The following is an 18392-nucleotide window of genomic DNA, read 5'->3' as shown; positions in this document are numbered from 1 at the left end:
AAGGGACACTTTCATTGACCCCAGTGCCTGAAGCCTTGGTGATCATGAATAAAATGACAAAATTTTCCCCGTGACCTTCTTTTACTTCACTGCATGTTAATTGTAGAACTTGGTTACTACTGACTGGAAACTTTAAAAGCTTTTTTGATTCAGTGAAATAAATATTTAATACTGGCAGGGGAGGCACTATTTGCTCACTGTAGCGTTGGGACTTATTCTCACTATTAGTAATAGTATTTTTACATAGGTGTACATCACATGTCTGTGTGTATCCGCAAGTATGTATGTGGGAAAACTTCCTCATTAAATAGCAAACTATTTTATTCCAAAAGCTGTTTCTCATGATCATACTTGACGTTCTAGTTTACATGAACTGGTTTGGTTCCCACACAACTGCTCAACCACTTCTTTTAAATTACCTTGATGTGGTATAGATTATTCAACATAGTTTAATAAAGGTCCATTTCTTCAGAAACAGAAGTTTAAAAGCCTGGGTGCACCAATCCCAAGGATCTAGTGCAGCAGCTTCATTATGTCCATGCAAGCAGCTCCAACTTAAGGATATCCATTAAATAACTGAATTTCAGCCCTTGCATTGCATGTAAATGGTCCCTTTCCCACAACCCAAAAAAAGCTCAGTAGCAAAGGTGCAAAACCCCGTAATTCAAGCTGGCCAAGCCATTACCAAACTCGATACCAATGCAGAAGTGAATGTTTTCAACACATCTGTGATAACTACCCAGTAGAAAAAGAATCTCACATGTGCACACACCCTCTCCAAAGAATATCCAAGATATATATGTATAAATAGATATGTATTCCCCCCCCCTCAAAGTTTTAGGACAGATCAGAGTTTCATTTTCATCCAGGCTGTAAAGAATAACCAAGAATAAAGTAAGTGCTGAAAGAGTTTGATTTTGTTGGTAGTTCCACAAGACATATCAGCCAGATTCTTCATTTAAAGCCAAACTTTAGCAGGTTCTTTAGCAGTCTGAAAAGAGCACAGGGACTTTCATTGCTGCAAGTTTCTCTCTTTACAATTCTGAGAAGAAAACACTACTCCTTCATGAACTCATTGGGAAGTACAGAAGAAACACGAACATCATTTGATATCAAAGATGATGAAAAAGCTTCAAGATTTGCTAGATTCGTGGTTCAGAAACTTCACAGGAACCATGAAATATTTGTCTTTGCAGCGGAGTTTATTCAGCATTAAGTGAGAGCTCAGTATCTGGACAGACTCCATCCTGCAGTACTTCCACACCAGTTTCATTAGGCTTATCGCATTTTGGTTAGTGATTGTCAAGCGAGAGACATTAATAATCACAAAAGAACTGTTCTATGTACTCCTGTCCTTCGAAGCGCTCTTTTTGGAGAAGACTCTTTCGGAGGACATCTATTGTGAATCTGAGCAAGCACATCTGCTCCCATGTAAGACCAGCTCCAAGATAAAAGCAAGACTTGAAAACATTTCGGAGCAGCCTTCCCTTTGACAGTCCTCCGATAAGCCAAAAAACTAACCGCTAAGTGCCTTTCTAGGAGCACTAGAGGCAAGTTGAGTGCTTTAAAGCTTATCTTTAGTGACTAAGGATTTGTTTGTTTGTTTGTTTGGCCCTGCTATTTCTCCCTTGCAAGAATAGTAAATATTCCTGCATTTAAGTGAATCAAGCTCAATCAAACATAGGCAGATTGGGAAATTTTCAGTTCAGATTGAGTTCAGTTAACTAACACGAAATCCATCATTTCATATGAGAGTAGCAAACCAATTCAAGACTTCGATACTTCACCTCTAAAAGCATCTTTTACTGTATTGTACAATTATGTCTTTTTATATACAGATTACTAAAAGATACCAAAGATTACTAAGAGATACTAAAAATTCTTTCTCCTTATTCACATTTCTGTAAGCAACTGGGCATCATAAACACACTAGAACAATATTTAAGCAGAACAGCCACGGCTTCTCTTATGTTATTTTCATCAGTCCCATGACACGCTGAGTAAGAGTTCTAACTACCTCCAGTATAAATAGAATTAAAACGGCAATTTAAAAGAAAAAGCCAGTGACTCACAACCAATAAGAGAAGAACACGATGGTGATTCAGATCAATGTACAGGCTTGTCTGCTGCTAACTCCAGGTAATTTTTGTCAGTGAGAATGGTTTATTTATTTATAAATCTTTTGCCTTAAGCCTACCAAACATTTTAAAAGGAAATTTAAGAGTGCTGTACTGGCAGATACTACACTTGGATTTAAGAAGAGATTGCTCTACCTACTTTTGATGCAATATTCCCTGTTGAGTGCAGGCTCAGGACCAGCCTTACCTTTGCAGTGTCTGTGCAGCACATCTAACGCAGCGATGAGGAACTCGTGTGCATCTTGTTGCTCGTACCCTGCTAAATGCCGTGCGTGAGTCCATACCAGGTGCAATAACCTATATGGAATGTGAGGAGATCGGTGCCCAGAGTAAAACTGCTCAAAGCAAAGAAAAGGACATGACTGTTAACAAGTTACACAGCCTCAGTGCATTTAATTATTAAAAACTTTAAATGAGTGCAATTAGTCAGATAAATTTAAACCATTTAACTCCGATGGCGTTAATAATCAAATACAGAGACAGCTTTTTATCACGGACTACTGAGGAATGGATGTCAGAACCAAGCACCTCTGTTTTCTCCCCTGAAATTTCAAAATTTTGTGATGATTTGGCCAAAAAAAGGCACGGGCAGGGTGAGGAAACAGACACAAACACTCAAAAATTCCTTACTGATCCACTGGCTTTTATTAAAATAGCCTGGGGAGGAGAGAAAAAAAATCCTACGTTTGCGAGAGATCAGCAATTTCATTCACAAATTACATGCCCCCTAAAATCAGGACAAACACTGAAGATGTTAATATTGATGCCAACTGTCAGCCAGCGCCGCCCCAAACCATGGAAACGCTGCATCCAACAGCTCTGCCAAGCCCCATCTTACGGAAGAAATTCCAAGCAGGACAGCAGCTTCATGCCAGTATTTGCCTTTCTTTGTGCTCCTATAACAGCACAAAGCTTTATAGAAACGACTTTATTCAGCACAGTATTTGCAGAGCGCAAGGTCCCATTCATTCACCTGTCCCCAATGTCAGGGTGTCACTGCTGGAGTCCTGGTCCTGGACCAGCTCCTGCATCTGCTTCTTAATGTGCTTCACTCAGAATCTGATGAGTTGGCTACTGGAGGGACTGAAATTGCCCCGGGTGGTTTTGCCAGAAGTGTATTAGAGACTGCAGAGAAATTATTCAGTCAGCAAAACTGTGATGGGAAACACCACTGCTGAGCGGTGACACAGCTGGGAGGTAAATCAGCAGGCAGGAGGACAACACATAACTGCCGACAGTTTTCTTTTTTAAAAGAACAGGTCCTACTTAAAAAAGAAATAGCCCAACCCCTCCATCCTAAGGGTCTGTGTTTCCATCCATGGGCTGAGGTTCAGCTCCTTGCCTTCCCCTCTCCATTTCCACACACGTGCTACTGCTGCAACTCTTCATTTTCATCATCCTGGGTCCTCAGTTCTGCTGCCAATTCTGACATTCAGAGTCAGAGACTAAAGCCAACAGTCCCGTCTTGTGTAAAACTACCCCGAACCACCACACCGGTTCCCAAAGCAAACCAGAGATGCTTGTGCTGTCCCTGCAGGGTGCCAGGAAAGGCCCAGAAGAATTTATTCACTTGGCCTTCAGGCTGCATTTATTTTTAATAAGTGAAAATGTGGTTTCACTAACCTTTAGAAAAGGTATTTTCCAGTATAGGGTGCTTGCAACACCACAATTATGTTTTGCCAAGATCTCATCAAATCGATGGCAGTTTGTTTTCAGTTACTCTTCCCAAACATAGGGGACAGTAAGAAGCAAATACACAGAACAAAAATACGATTTAAAACCCAATTTCTCACTCTGATTGGAAAAGCAGGGTTCCTTCATCAGCCCTAAGTATCTCCCTCCCCAGTCTCTGAGCATTTTAGATCCGTGCAAGCACAGGCATTGTGCTACAAACCTGCTCAGATAAAACATGTATTTTGAGGGACAGGTAGACTAAAGGTAGCACAACCTTCTCATCTACTCCTCATATTTGTAGGGTTTTCTATATGGTTTCAGTGTATTTCCAGGCAAGGAAATTTCTTCATTGCAAGCTCTGCTTTTTCCAAACAAGATGATCTACCTCTGCAGCCAAACAACCCAAAACGCTTCTATAAATAAAAAGATCAATAGTTAACCGTGATGCCAACAAGAACGGCACCAAGGGACCGGAGCAGTAGGACGGTAATTGAAATCTGCTGACGCAGCTGCTGCGCAACATAATTCAGGGAACTGCAGCAATAAAACTTCTCTGTTCTGTCACTCCTTACAATTAGTCCCAGAGCTCTCCGGTCATTTTAACCAACAGCACTCTCTGTAATTACTCCACTGCAGACATAGACCTGCCAGCAGAATTTACATTCTCTGGTGCTTCATTAGGATTAGAAGAATCTAACAAGAGGCTTTATCAAATTATTGGCTATTATCACGCAGAAACTAGAAACACACCTAGTAAGAACGTTGTTGAATATACGTGGGGGTGGGGGACAGCTTCAGTATTCTAATAAATTAAAAATGAAACAAAAGAATCGGAGCACATTCAATCACAATATTTCAACTGCAATGTTTCCATCCATCCCATCTCTGACATTTCCTTGTTGCTGGGAAGAGCACCTTATCAGGGCTGTTCCAATCCCCAGAGAGGAAAGAAGTCCATGTGAAGTCTTATTCAATCGCTATTATACAAACTTTTAAAGTGTGCAAACAATTATGTATTTGCAAGTCACCTTTAAAAACATTTCAATGGCCCAGCTCTTCCAAATACAATTCTAAGCATGTATTTTGTTTAAATTTGTTTTCAATTCAGCAGTATCAGTTGTCTTTGGAGAGAAGTAGTTCAAGCAATTAGAAAATGCTTGGTAATACACTGTTTAATTGCTGTTCCAGGGGAAGTGAAAAATAAAGGACCCAAACCAGGGTTCAAACAACAGTAATTCCTTTTTGCACTTAAAACACTTGCTCTTGGATTCTGAAAGGAAGAATCTATAGGGGCCTTAGAGGATTGCAAGCTTTGTAATTTGCATTATTGTTACTGAAAATATACAGATATTACAAGTTTAACAAAACCAAACATACCACCACAGACATCTGTACTTTCCTCCTCCTGCCAAAAAACACGCGCACAGAAGTTTCCCAGTTAGGTGAACAAACAGATCCGTCTGATCCACCCCGCACGTGTATCAACTCAACAGTCTCCAAGCTTTGTAATCAAGAACTTAGAAGCATAAATCCTGTATCAGGCTCCAGTCCAATTTGAGAAGCTAAAACCTCCTTCTACACATTCTCAAGACTTGAAGTGTTCTGAAAATTTACAGTGCATAAAGGGAGTGGGTAATATACGTGCCTTTCAGAAGAAAATAACAGCTACCGGAGGCTTCTCAACAAAGAGCAATGGTTCTAGGGGGCAGAAAAAACATTTTGCTTGCACATACTCTGTATGTACTATACTTATTTCAGATAAAAGATTTTACTAAATCGGCACAAACTCTGCATTTCCCATTAAAAAATGCAAGGCCCCTCTCTATGTAAAGAGCATTAACTACTTTTTCTCCCTCGCACCTTTGCTGTAACTTATTTTACACATAGGCCCTTTCAACGGTGTACATCTTCAAGCATCCAAGCCATAAATCATCTCATTCTTCCTTCTTTTTATCCTCACTTCTCAGCTCTCCACGTAGCTGTGCTGTGCACTTTGATAGGCTCACGAGGATGAGTAATGATGGGAATAAAGCAGGTTTTGTTCTTTACATTCTGCTATATACTCCCAGTTGTTCTTGCTATTCCAGTCCTAGAACACACCGAAACACGGACCCGTTAACCCCACCATATCCAGTGGTCACTCTGTACAGGATCCAGGTTAAACCTTAGGGTACGGACCATCTTCAAATTAATTTCCTCTGGCAAAGCAAAACTAACACACAAATACCAGTAGGTAAAAAGTAGCGCACAAACCCTTTCAGCCAAAAGGCTCAATGAACGGATTCTGTGTGTTTTCTCTTCCCTTCATCCAGTTTCACCACTATCTGTTATTCCCAAATCCTTTCCATTCTTATGCAGTGTAATTCATGTCATGACTCTATTGAGAAATAGGTTGCAAGTAGCATAAATGAGAATGTTAATTGATGCAGTCAGATATTTTTAAAACAAACAGAGATTCAATGCTTGGCATATTCACAAGAAAAGCTACCAGGAAAAAAAAACCTTCCGAGAACCATCTGACACTCATTACTCACCATCAACCTACTTTGAGGTAGAACTTTGTAGCTTCCTATTTATCACAGGCAAATCACACAGCCTATAGAACTAAATGATCTTTAAAAAGGGACAAGCGTTTTCTGTTTAAGAAGCAAAACGGCAAAGCTTATTTATGTACAGGGAGTTTCGTTTAATGTTCAAAACAGTCTCTTTCTCCTGGAGCTTCTTAGTGCATTTGCCAGATCCCCTGGCATTCCATTTGCCTAAGATCACACCTCCAGAAAAGAAGGGTGGAGGGGAGATGGAGTTTTAACCCTTGCCCTGATCGTTTGTCACCGGGTGAGACGCCTTGGGATAACTACATTGGTTAATCCCGGTGGGAAAGCTACGTAAAAACAAGACAGAATCTGAACCAAAGTTTTCCCGGTAATTCAATTACAAAGGAATTCGTAACCATCGCACTGAAATCTCCGCTGGTTAGCTTTCCTTCATTCGGATCTCTTATCTGCAAAGACAGAGCAGGAATCTCCATTGTAACCACTGTGTACAGTTGGGGCATGACACGTAATCAGTCTGCTCCAAAAAGGCAGTATTTTGGTTTTAATTCTCAATGTGGAGAAATTAAAACTCACTGGGAAACAGAATTTTACAACGAGCGCTGACAGAGCTATAAACGTAACATGGTATTTACTGCTTGCAAGTGAAAATCTACCGAGCTGGTTACAGACACCACAGTTTTACGGGGTGGTCGAGTCATTTTTTGTTGTTTTGTTGCAGTATTTCAACGTGAAATAAGGACAGAGACCACTGCACTGCTGCCTTCAGTCTATACGGCTCTTCCCTCATTCATTTACACTCCTATTGCAGAACGTTAATTATTGGAACTAATGCAAACACAGGCAGGAATTTTGACCAGGGAAAACGAAGGCTGCGACTCCCCAAGTTGTGCATGAAATTAAACTTGATTACAACTGAAACTAATGCGAATGCTGCATTTAAGCCCCATTTTGGGTAACAGCCTGTTCTTTGTTACACGCTTGTACGTGGTCTGGCCAAAGGAAAACGAGGCCATCAACAGGGCTCCGCGTGCAAAAATGGAAATAAAAATCATTACCTAGACAGGCCTGATCTTTCCTCCAGCCCCTCGATCTGAAATGTAATACTCATTTCCCCTTTCCCAAGGGATTTTTATAAAAAATGCATGTGTGTAAACCAAATGTGGTCGTATTCTTTGGAATGACACTTTATACCACAATTTGCTGAAAGGATATCAAGATTATAAGAGTAGCTTTTTTTCTAAGTGAGCAAATCAATTTCTATATTAACAGTGTACAGAAACTGGTATTTCTATGCTATGGATTATTGTTTTGTTATTTAGGCAAAGCGATATTTCTCCATTTAACTGCACATCTGGTTTCAATAATCCTGCAGCTGCTACCTATTGGCATTGCCTGCCTTTTGTTTTTACCTCCTCTCCTGACAGACTCAGGAATAACTGAAAAATACAACAAAAAATCAGAACTATAACACACAGCTAATGACTGATAAGCCGCATGAAAAATGTTGCGAATTCACATGAATGCTGAGTATGAGCAGAAAACAACTTTGTACTGGAATGGCTACAGGGGATTTTACCTTCCACATATTTTAAAATCATCTGCAATGACCAAAAAGAATAATCTCTGGTGAAAAAGGCACAGAAGTAAAATCAAATTGAAAATCACAAGATAAAGGTAAAGCTATTTTAGGTTGGCTTCTGTTTGAATGAACTTCTATGATAGCACAGCCACAAAAGACACGCTCTGCATACAGACATCTCCAGCTATCTGACACGCTCTGTGACAGCGTGGATGAGAGCTTGGGTTTGGGGTTGTGGTTTTGGTTTGTTCCTACTTACCAAGAAATCAGACCCATCACTGAGGGAAAGGCACAGGATGGGATGTGTTTGTTTGGTTTTAAAGACTCATCTTAAAACTAGAAACCCACATCCAGCCACAATCCTTAGGTTACCGATGTGGATCTAAGGTAGTTAACAAAGCTCTTCGGCTCTTTATTAAGGAAAAGACTGTGCCTGCTCCACCCAGCCCAGACTCAACCTACAGCAAAAGGCAGCTTGGAAAGCCCATCAGCTGGGCCAGAAATAGAAAGAGCAGCAACTCATATGTGCAAGGTACAAACTGCACCAACACATTCACTTCTCTACATCCTCCCAGCCATTAATGGGTTTCCACATAAGAGACAACAGCAAAGATGTTTCTTCCTGTTAGAAAGCACTGAACCAAGATCTTTAAAATATGTATACAGACCTATATAACCCAGTGCTTTTAATCACAAAGCTATATATTATTGCTTTATTCTTACTCCCATCATCACCCAAAGAGCCTGTGACATATTTTCCATACAACTTGCACCTTTAATTAAAACACACATTCAGCTTGAAGCCTAAAGACCTTCAGATCAGCCTCAGAAAAGCAGGCACCACTGTAATTATTTCCAACATCAGCTTTGCCTAAACAAGGTGACTTAAAAATAGGTCCTAAAAGACTAATAGTTCCCGTTTCAGCAGTTGGGTATTTTTGACAGCAGGGTCTCACTCAACTTTGCTGCTCTATTTTCTACACCTTGATGGGAAACGTTATGTGCATTCCCGGTATGTCTGCACATAGAACACAATCCCTTTTAGGGTCAGAAACCACCATTGTCTGCAGAAAGCCGATGCTATTGCGGCAGCCAGCACTCACCTCCTGAAAAAGCGTAGACATTTCACAGACCAGACATGAGCTGGGGCTTTGCATTTCACATTTGTGCCTGTCGGAGAGGAAGAAATCTCGCAGCAGTGGAGTGTGGGTAAGTGCCTGGACAATACAGTTCATAAAACATGTGTTCCCAAGATTGATTAGCCCTCGTAGACCTATAAAGACAGAAGGGGGAGGGGATGCATAAGCATTATCAAGTTAACAAAATGGTATATTTGCATTTTGATATAGTTTTCACAATATGGCCACAGATTTACTGTATAGGCGCAGCTCCAAGTACACGCTTTTCTATTGGGTTAGGCAGGCTATTGGTTTTGATGTACTCAAGTCACAAGCTGTTGCGAGCTTCCAAACTACACTAGGATTTGTTTTTTAAATGCTCAGAAAGAAGGAAACCTCAAAGTACAGCAACACCAACAGCATTATCTTACAATGGCTGGTTTCCCTCCCTCCCCCCAGCCTGATACCAAAGCCCAATGACAACTGGTAAGTTGCTACAGTAAGAAACCAACGCATTCAAATCAATCAATCAGTAAGTTTTCAGGTAGCTTAAAAGGCTCACAAAGCCAGAATAAGGTGTTTCTACTGTCATAATGCAATAATAATCTGTTTAAGATGGGCAAACAGCCTCGACAAAACAAAGTCAAGCTGCAACATCCAGTGCAGACTTAGCATACATATATATATTTTTTTGTACAAAACCCAAGAGCCGAACAAAACAACCCTACAGAGAAACTCTGAACAATACTAGTTCCACGCTTGTTTTAGCTAACTTAAACATTAATCTACAGCATACATCAAAAAGTTCAACTTGGCATAAAAGGATTCATCACACCTTAAGTCAAACGGTCAGTAATGCCCAGAGACGATTTCTTGTGCTTGGAAACCAAGATGTTTAAAGGAAAGCTCTTTTGTTGCACAACAGAAGAGAGGTTAGGAGTGGGGAAAGCTTTTCAGTCATTTGCAAAGTCTAAGTGAGAAGAAAAAACATGCTCAAATCCTCGAGAAATCTTCCAAAATGTTAACATAATACGACCGTACAGGAGCGCTAAAGGAGAAGAGCATCGGGTGGACAAGAATGCTTACTTTTAATCAAAAACTTACTTTGAAACAAAATAAAATGCACTGATAGATACAATCCAGTATTAATTTAAAATTAACACATTCCTCTTCTGCAATATAAACTGAATTATTACACAGACACAAACACAAAACCAGGATTACTTGAGAGAGAATGAAGAATTTCCTTGCCATTCCACAGGAAAAGAAGAAAGTATCAGCTGGCAATGCTGTGGTCATTAAAAACGGTGCAGTTCCCTTGCAGTACAGCAGATAGTGCTCAAAGGGCTCTTTAGCATCTTTCGGCAGGAGGAGGTGTGGTCCAGTTGCTACGTTACCAGAGAGAAACGGCACCACATCAGCTTGAGCTGCATCACTGAGCTGCAGGCAATGGACACACAGCCCTCTTAATTGTTTTCCTGTATTTAATGGAACAGTGTCCTCCTTCCAACAGCTTCCTCTTGCTTCTGTTTACTCATAGTACAGGACAAAGTTTCTCATTATATTACAGTAACTTCTCCTAGGCAGAAAGCTTATTGCAATTATTTGCTTTATTTTCACGCTGGGAGGCAACCAGTGTACGCACAACATTAGCAAAGTGTTAAATAGTTAATTTGTTGTAGCAGCTTGAAATACAGTGTGATGCTTCAGCTTTGTCCACAATCCTATTCCAATCCCCAGTCTCTGCAAACAAAGTCACGACAGAAACGTGTTCATGCTGCGCAAGCAGGGAAATGTTTGGCGAGTACCTCTCGCTTACCTCTCCCCTGTATTTTTCATTTAAAACTTCCTGGGTTTGTTTAAATCAGACTGTGCAAACAAAGCCTGCAAGGCTCCCTGAAAATGCCTACAATGCACCAAGGTATTTTGAGAAGCACAAGAGTCTCTCCCTATTTCTCCCTTGAAAACTTGGTCCCTCCGGTTAGCATCAGAATTCCAAGTCAGCCTGCACAACGCAGAAGACCAGTGGATAAACAGGAGGTACATCTAGAGACTCACCCTAGAGCTCCTCAGTATTTAATTGAGCAATCACAAGTAAAAGCAAACACATAAAGGCAGCTTTTTGGAATCATTTATTAAGCGTCATTTATTACATGCCTGCGGCTGGACCTTCCTTCCCCGTGACCACAAGAATCAAATCTTCCAAACAGTTGCCACCAGAAGATACAACGGGCAAACACAGACGGCTCTCTTGGTTTACTCTACTTGCTTGGTCTTTTAGCGGCTGTTTTTCACAGGTCTAAGGTGGCGCTTCATAGGCATCGACTTCACTTGACTGAACCAAGACAAATAACCTGCAAAACAGACAAGGCTGAAATGTGAATACTCCAAACCCTAATAAAAATAAGAAAAGAGGGAACGTAGCAAAACATGAGAACTTACTTGGCTGAAAAGGGAAAAATGTAAAGGAATATACATCAGCCTTATCCTTGCGGGAGCAATGACTGCAGCTGCTATACTGTCTCTCAAACTGATGTTTGAAATGAAATGGGTGTGATGCACCAAATTGCAGCTACGATACTGCGTAACTAACTGCAGCATATTGGAAAACATCAACATTTGATGTACGTAAACTAAAGAGCTGACAGAACTCAGAGCAACACATCCTCTTGTGCTTAACTTTTATGGGGAAAAAATGAGTTATGCTGAAAATAAGAGCAGCTAAAAATGAAAGCCCATATAGTATTCTGGTCAATAAGATATTAAGAATGTAGAAGACTTGTGTCTGCCACACCTATTCCCTCCCCGTTAATAATATCTGGCAATATTTACTGGCCTAGTCAGGCATTGCAACATTTGGGTCATAAATTAACACAAAATAATACGCCAGAAGCCCAAATGCAGCAGTCCACTTTTAGTCCAACCAACAGTTGCCTCCACTAACATCTTATTAGCAGATTGTAATTGTACAGAAGTGAATTAACTGTCCAAGGATTGCCAACAGGATCCAACCTCTAGTAACAAAGCTGTGGTACTTTGCAAATTTTAGCTGTGCTTCATAGTGTTACCTTTATTTCTGCTTCTTAGGAACTGTTCCTAAAATATGCAAGAGCAACCTGTGAGATACTGAATATATTCTATACACAGATGTGTGCTCTTGTGGTAATCAGCGGAAAAGCGCTGTTTTACTGCTGAAGATTGCTGATGTAAAGGTAAATATTGGAATACATGTTGCTGCCAAGACAAAATGGTTGTGTATGGTGTCAAACTGAGGTTCTAAGCAGCTTACCTTTGTCAGCTTCCCTTCTTCAGTCTTCTTCCAGTAGCAGCCTTTTGTTTTTCCCAGTGCTCATAGAAACAGATCTGCAATCCTGGGGAACAAGGCTTGTTGCAACGCAGGGAGATCTAGAACACTGGTTCTGCGAGTCCACCCACGCAGGCGAGATGAAAAACCAAAACAAGATAAAGGGAATTCCACTTCTCTGTGAAACGCACCCGTACAGCTATTAAAGGTGGGAAAGGGGGGAAATGAGAGGACCACACATGAATACAAAATACAGACAAACCAATTGGGTGCCTGTCCTGTTCTCCTGTAAAAGGTTCTGTTTGCCTCTCAACCTGGGCTTCGCACTTACGAGAGACAGACAAACCAGTCTGAACAAATAGCACACAGACACTGATTTATTTGAATGAAGGTTCTGGAAGCAACAACACAGGTCGATATATAATGCAGCTCTGTACAACAATCAGGAAATCATTCAGATGCAGTCAAGCACAACCAGCTCAAGATCTTTTTTACATTAAATACAGGTTGGCAACACCTTCGAGCCCCCAGCCCTCCCCGTCCCCCATCTGGTGTTGATGTTTCCTTGAAGCTCCATCATTCAGTACCAGGAGTCAGTGCAAGCTGAGGAAGCGTTCACTAAAATATTTAGTGAGTTCAGCATAACCCTTGGAAACAAACAGCACAGCACAGCAGTGAAGATTTCTAGAACAATTTTGGATTTTCGCCCTATGTTCACACAGCAGGAACCGCAACATCATTCCAGAGCACCTTTCTGGAATTGTATTTCGAGGGAGAACTGCTCTACTTCTTGGCACCTCAAACTAAAGCCACATTTTCTCCTGGCTCTCAGGTTTCAGGCGCAGACCACTGTCCATCACCAGTGTGTACACAGTACAAACTCTGGCCCCAGAGCTCCTGCTCTGTTTCCAAACCCGGCATCATTTGGCTAACGGGGTTATCAGCAAACATGGGGTCGGTAACGTTCCAGAAAGCAGCAGAATGCAGATACGTGAAATTATGAGTCTACCCAGGAAAAAAGCGTGACATTTTGTGACACTACTGCCCATGTGAGTTATCAACAAAAACAAATGTGTAGTTTTGCTGAATTCATCCCAAGTTGCTTCAGTTGAATCACCTTTTCTCAGTGGTTGCATGAAACCCACACGGAACTGCAGAAGCAGGAATACAGAGTCAAATGTATTAGAAAAAGGTTTTTTCAGATGTTTTTACAGAACTACTTTTACAAACAGACTTACCTGTTGCACACTCAGGTATTATTTTGGCAACGGTTTAAGAAAAAGTCGCATAAACTTTTGCTGCAGTCAAGTTAAATGAAAAAGAACTCAACCACATGATCTTAAAAACTTAACAATTCAACATCTCCATCTCCAGTAAATACACAGCGTGTGATCCACTGTAAAACAAAAAGCAATTGGAGGGCACAGGGAGGAAGAAAAAAAGGTGTTTGAGCACAATCCAAGTTTCCAAAAAGGTGTAAGTTGCATTCCTTACATTCAAACAGTTTCATAGCTCTGCTGTAGAATTTGTAGAGAATGAATTTATTTTCCTTTGTTTATTTCTAAAGGGCACAAGCAAACAGTTTGACCACATTCAGTTCATCTCTTATAGGAAAATTTTGATGTCAATCTTGAAAGTTATCTTGAAAATCACCAAATTCTTCCACCACTTCTACGATAAAGGCAAAAGCACAAATTCACTCCTCCAGTTACAAGCCACTGTATTTAGGTATTACACCTTCTTTATATTGCAGAAAGGTATCAAGACAGAAACTGAGGGGTTTGTCTGGTTTTCAAACACTGCAAAAATAATATTCATAAATAACAGACCCCAAACAGCTTTGATAAAGAACACAGAAGGATGGAAAACATTTATGTGACCCGGTACATGATTGAACTGAAATACCTGTCAGCAACAGGACTGCAAAGCATTGCTGGGAGGGGGCCTGCAGCAACCAGGGGGCTTTGCTATGGGCTCTGGTTTCAGTGGCTGTTAGAGGAGCACATGAGGAATAAAAGCGTATGAAATGGTTAGGGATTTCCCCACACACATATATTTCAAGAGTTAATAAAAACGCCCACCCAATATTCTGATGGCTTTTTAAGGCCACATCAGCAGTAACGCTTCAGGAAGATGTGGGGAGTTTGAGACAACTTAAGCAAAAAAGTTCTGCAAGTGCAAACTTTAAAACACCTATAAAATTTCAGAGCATGGTCAAAAACTACTAAAAATAACCCTGAAATGAACACACTCTGCCTAGAAGCAAGTTAAAGGCTATACCTGCAGAGCAGTGATTTGGCAGCAAATTATCTACTCGCACACAATTTGCTGTTCAAGGGGAATGAAGGTGGCCCCTGGTGACCCCAGGTCTGTGACCATACAGTCAGGGGAACTTTCAGCTTCGTGGGGAGGCTCTTAGGACTCCAATAAAGAGTCGGCCCGTTCCATCGGGAGCCCGAACAGACACACACGCGCTCCGGAGTGGCTGGAGGACACGTTCCCACTGCTCCGTCTGGGAAACCCCGATCTAAGAACCAATGTGCACAGGGAAAACTAACCTAAAACACAGAAGGCACTGAAAACAGAACCAGTCTGTATAAGACTATGGAGAATACTATTAATGGAGAGAAATGAAATTATAGAACTATTTTAGATACACTGCATTATGCATCGCGCCATAAACTACAAGATTACCCAAGCCTACCCAGACAGAAACGCGATTACATCAGAAAAGGCTTTCTGGAAAGAAACATGTATCTTAGGAAAAAGAAATATTTGCATTCTAAACGAAAACCCCATCTTTACCCTTTCAATTTCTGGCAACAGGATTCTGGATCACTGCATTTCTTCCATTACTATTGAAATAACAGATTGCTCAATAGAAAAAAATTTGCTTATGTGTACAAAAGGAAACTGTCCCTGAGTTTGTTTCCAGTTGAAAATCCTGAAGTCCGGCTACAGAAGGTGGCACACCAGACCAAAGAAGTTTATGCCATGAGTGACATATAACAACCAAATCATTACCTGTTTAAAGAATCAGAATAGAGTAAGAATTCCTCCCTGTATGTATCACCAGAAGACAAAGACTATTTAGATGGATGAATCACCCAAACTCAGAAAGTTCTCGGTTTTACTATGTCACCGCTGCACACAGTAAGCGGAATGAATCCTCGTTACCAATCTGTTCACCTATTAACACAGCTTCACCCAGAGGCAAACATGGGTTGGTCAGTCAATTAAAAGGAATTAACCAAACATGATTTGTTCTATAGCTGAGTAACTGGCAACTAAAAACCCCACACCAACAGGAATTGTATCCCATGCGCTGGATGCAAGTTGTGACCTTAACTAGAGGCTCTGCCATTTACTTATTTTTCTTAAGATATTCATTACTGGCCAAGGGTGACTTTGCTTTTAGAAAAGAGAGTCACTTCAGCACCTTTCAGATTAATAAGTGGTTCATAAAACCCAAACCAACATTTCGGTTGATATCTCCCAGTTTTGCTGCTTCTAAGAAAAATCTCACGTTAAGTGTTATGACTTAAATACAACACTTAAATTTACGCTTAAGTACTTCATTCAGGTTCACATGACAACTCAAAGTATTGTTTTGGTCATTTCTGGTATATTTGTGTGCAGCAAGAGACCTTGACATTCACAGGACACTCCAGATTTCTCCTTTTTTATATCGTGTTAGGATTGTCATTCAAAAGCCACAGTTTTTACTCCTTCTCCCTTGAAATATCAAAGAACCCCATTAATAGTTCCCAATAGGTAATAACCTTCCTACATTAAACTGTCATGATGTTTGTAGCGTGTGTTCAGCAGCAGAGATGAACTTATTTTCCAATGTGTCTATGAGCATCATTTAGTTCATCCCCAGCACAAGGTAAAAACAAGAGCACCAGCTCCTTACAGGCAAGATTAAGTAGTCCAGACTAAACAAATGTGGTTACATTCTTTACGCAACCAGATTTTGTGCCTCCACGCTGCATTCCCTGGTATTTCTTGGAAGGCTCTTTATCTGTTCATACTGTTCACAGCACATCTGCGCTGCTCTGAGCTGGATTTTCATGGAATTAGTGGCGATTGAGACACCAATTATGTTTTCCCAGCATTTAGTTTGTCCCCACCCCTCCTAGTTAACGAGGAATAGATGGCAATCGCTATTTTTATTCAATAGCTTCAGTGACATCACATAATATATACTTACAAAAGGGGCAAGCTACATCAGGATAGTGCAAACGTAATTGGAAGGTAGAACAATAATTCAAGAGCAACTTGTTAAGTGGGAGAAACTATCTGAAATCAATTAAAGTCAATAAACACAACTGAAGTAGAGAACAAGAAAAATTAAGTGGATCAACACAAAATAAGGAGCAATGGCTACAGCAACTCAACCTAAATGACTTGGTGTTCTGTAGTTCTGAAACAAACGGCATTTTGAAACTTAACAGGAATATGAGAAGTACTGGAGGTCGTTATTCTGCCCTGGCAACCAAAAAACAGCTGGATGATGTCTGGAACCAAACACCCATTTTAAAAGAGATCTGTGCAAACTGGGGAGAAGTCAAGACCACAAGTGAAAATTTGCATGAAATTAATATTTGAAACTGGAGAAACAACTGAAGAACCCACTCGATGAGTTAATTAATTTAAAAAAATGATAGTGCTGATGGAGGACCAGCCAGGCTGACAATTTTCAAGTGTGTCACAGGCCACGGCAAAGAGAACTGTAATTAACTCTTGTGGCCTACCAAAGCTAATAATAATAATAAAAAAAGACTGAGCTCCCAAGAAGTGAGATTTAATTAGATATTAAAAATAATTGTCTCACAGTTAGAAAACACGGTGGCAAGGGAGTTTGGGAGTCCCCATTGCTGGAGTGGTTCCAACCGCGGCTCCGTCAGCATCAGGACTGGCCTGAAACATTGACCCTGACCTGCAAGATGTGCGGAACGCGCCCGTCACTCTGTCATCCCATCACACATCCCGATTAATACTACAGCACAATACAGAACACAGGGATGGGCTTTGCCAGGGAGGGAAGGCGAGGGCATTTCCACATGAGGGCAAAGCCCATCTAGCAGCTCACTGATGCCCAAAGGGATGTTCCCCTTGTGCCCAGTTGGTACCCACTCGACTCCAGGTGAATCGGTTCACCCTGCCCGTCTGGCAGAAGAAAAAGTCTCACCTCGAGACGGTGAAACTCGTGGCAGACAAACAGTGATGGGCCTTTAGCCCTTTGAGCAGGTTCATGCAGCTCAGGACAAAAGGGCAGTGCCAGAATGAGGGAGGGATGCAGGAACTGTCGGTCTCAGACAGCCAGCGCTTGCATCCCCTCCGCTGGAACAAATCGACAGCACAGGTGGTTGTCTAAAAACACAGACTGGGGAGCAAAATAGCCACAGCCCCAATGCCTGTATCCCTGTTCCTACCACAGGGCTCTGGAAACCAAAATTAACCGCCCCGCTGCCACCCAGGCAGGGATGGAGAACAGGTGACAGCTGCTGCTACAATCAGGGCTGCTGACTCTTCCACCTCTTTTTTTAGACTACACAGGTGTTCTGCGCATGAGCTTTTGCATTTGTGGCTCAATGCATCATTCATTTGCTTCAGTAATGCAAAAAGTCACAGGATCACGCAAAGAGATCACCTGGATCTGGTATTTCGATTTATTTCCTCGTGTCATACCTGCTAGTGTGGGTTGGGGAAAATTTAAGTTTGCAGCTGTAAATCAATTCTGGAAGAGCTGTGCAGTGTCCCTGTATCGTGTCGTACTTAAAAGCAATCACGTAACATTTGAACAACACTGGACTAAAGGCTCAGCATAAGACATACATGTTTGTAGCCTATTTAAATAAAGAATTTCTAGTAATAACATAATCAGCAACAAATGGAGATGAGACTGAAGAAAGGTTACACTTAACTTTGCCAGATTTAGGAGAAAAATGCACATCTTTAAGCAATGACTACCAAAGAAGGCTTTACTATAGATTCTTCTGCATATCCTTGGAGCAAATG

At 41.1% G+C, this 18392-nt stretch overlaps 1 protein-coding gene across 4 annotated transcripts in view; it reads right to left on the bottom strand.

Annotated features, from left to right (window-relative positions):
- The window catches only part of USP22 (ubiquitin specific peptidase 22), a 118557-nt gene that overhangs the window by 15516 nt on the left and 84649 nt on the right, over window positions 1-18392 (bottom strand). For all 4 annotated transcript variants that reach the window (XM_080354104.1, XM_080354102.1, XM_080354105.1 and 1 more), the window contains exons 6-7: window positions 9050-9219; window positions 2326-2473 (exon numbers count right to left, since the gene is read on the bottom strand). In XM_080354104.1, the coding sequence (XP_080210230.1) occupies window positions 2326-2473; window positions 9050-9219 (318 nt within the window). The remainder of the gene's footprint in view (window positions 1-2325; window positions 2474-9049; window positions 9220-18392) is intronic.

The sequence above is a fragment of the Nesoenas mayeri genome (assembly GCF_963082525.1).
Source record: "Nesoenas mayeri genome assembly, chromosome: 15".
NCBI classification, from domain to species: domain Eukaryota; kingdom Metazoa; phylum Chordata; class Aves; order Columbiformes; family Columbidae; genus Nesoenas; species Nesoenas mayeri.
This window is presented reverse-complemented; position numbering and strand designations above follow the sequence as displayed.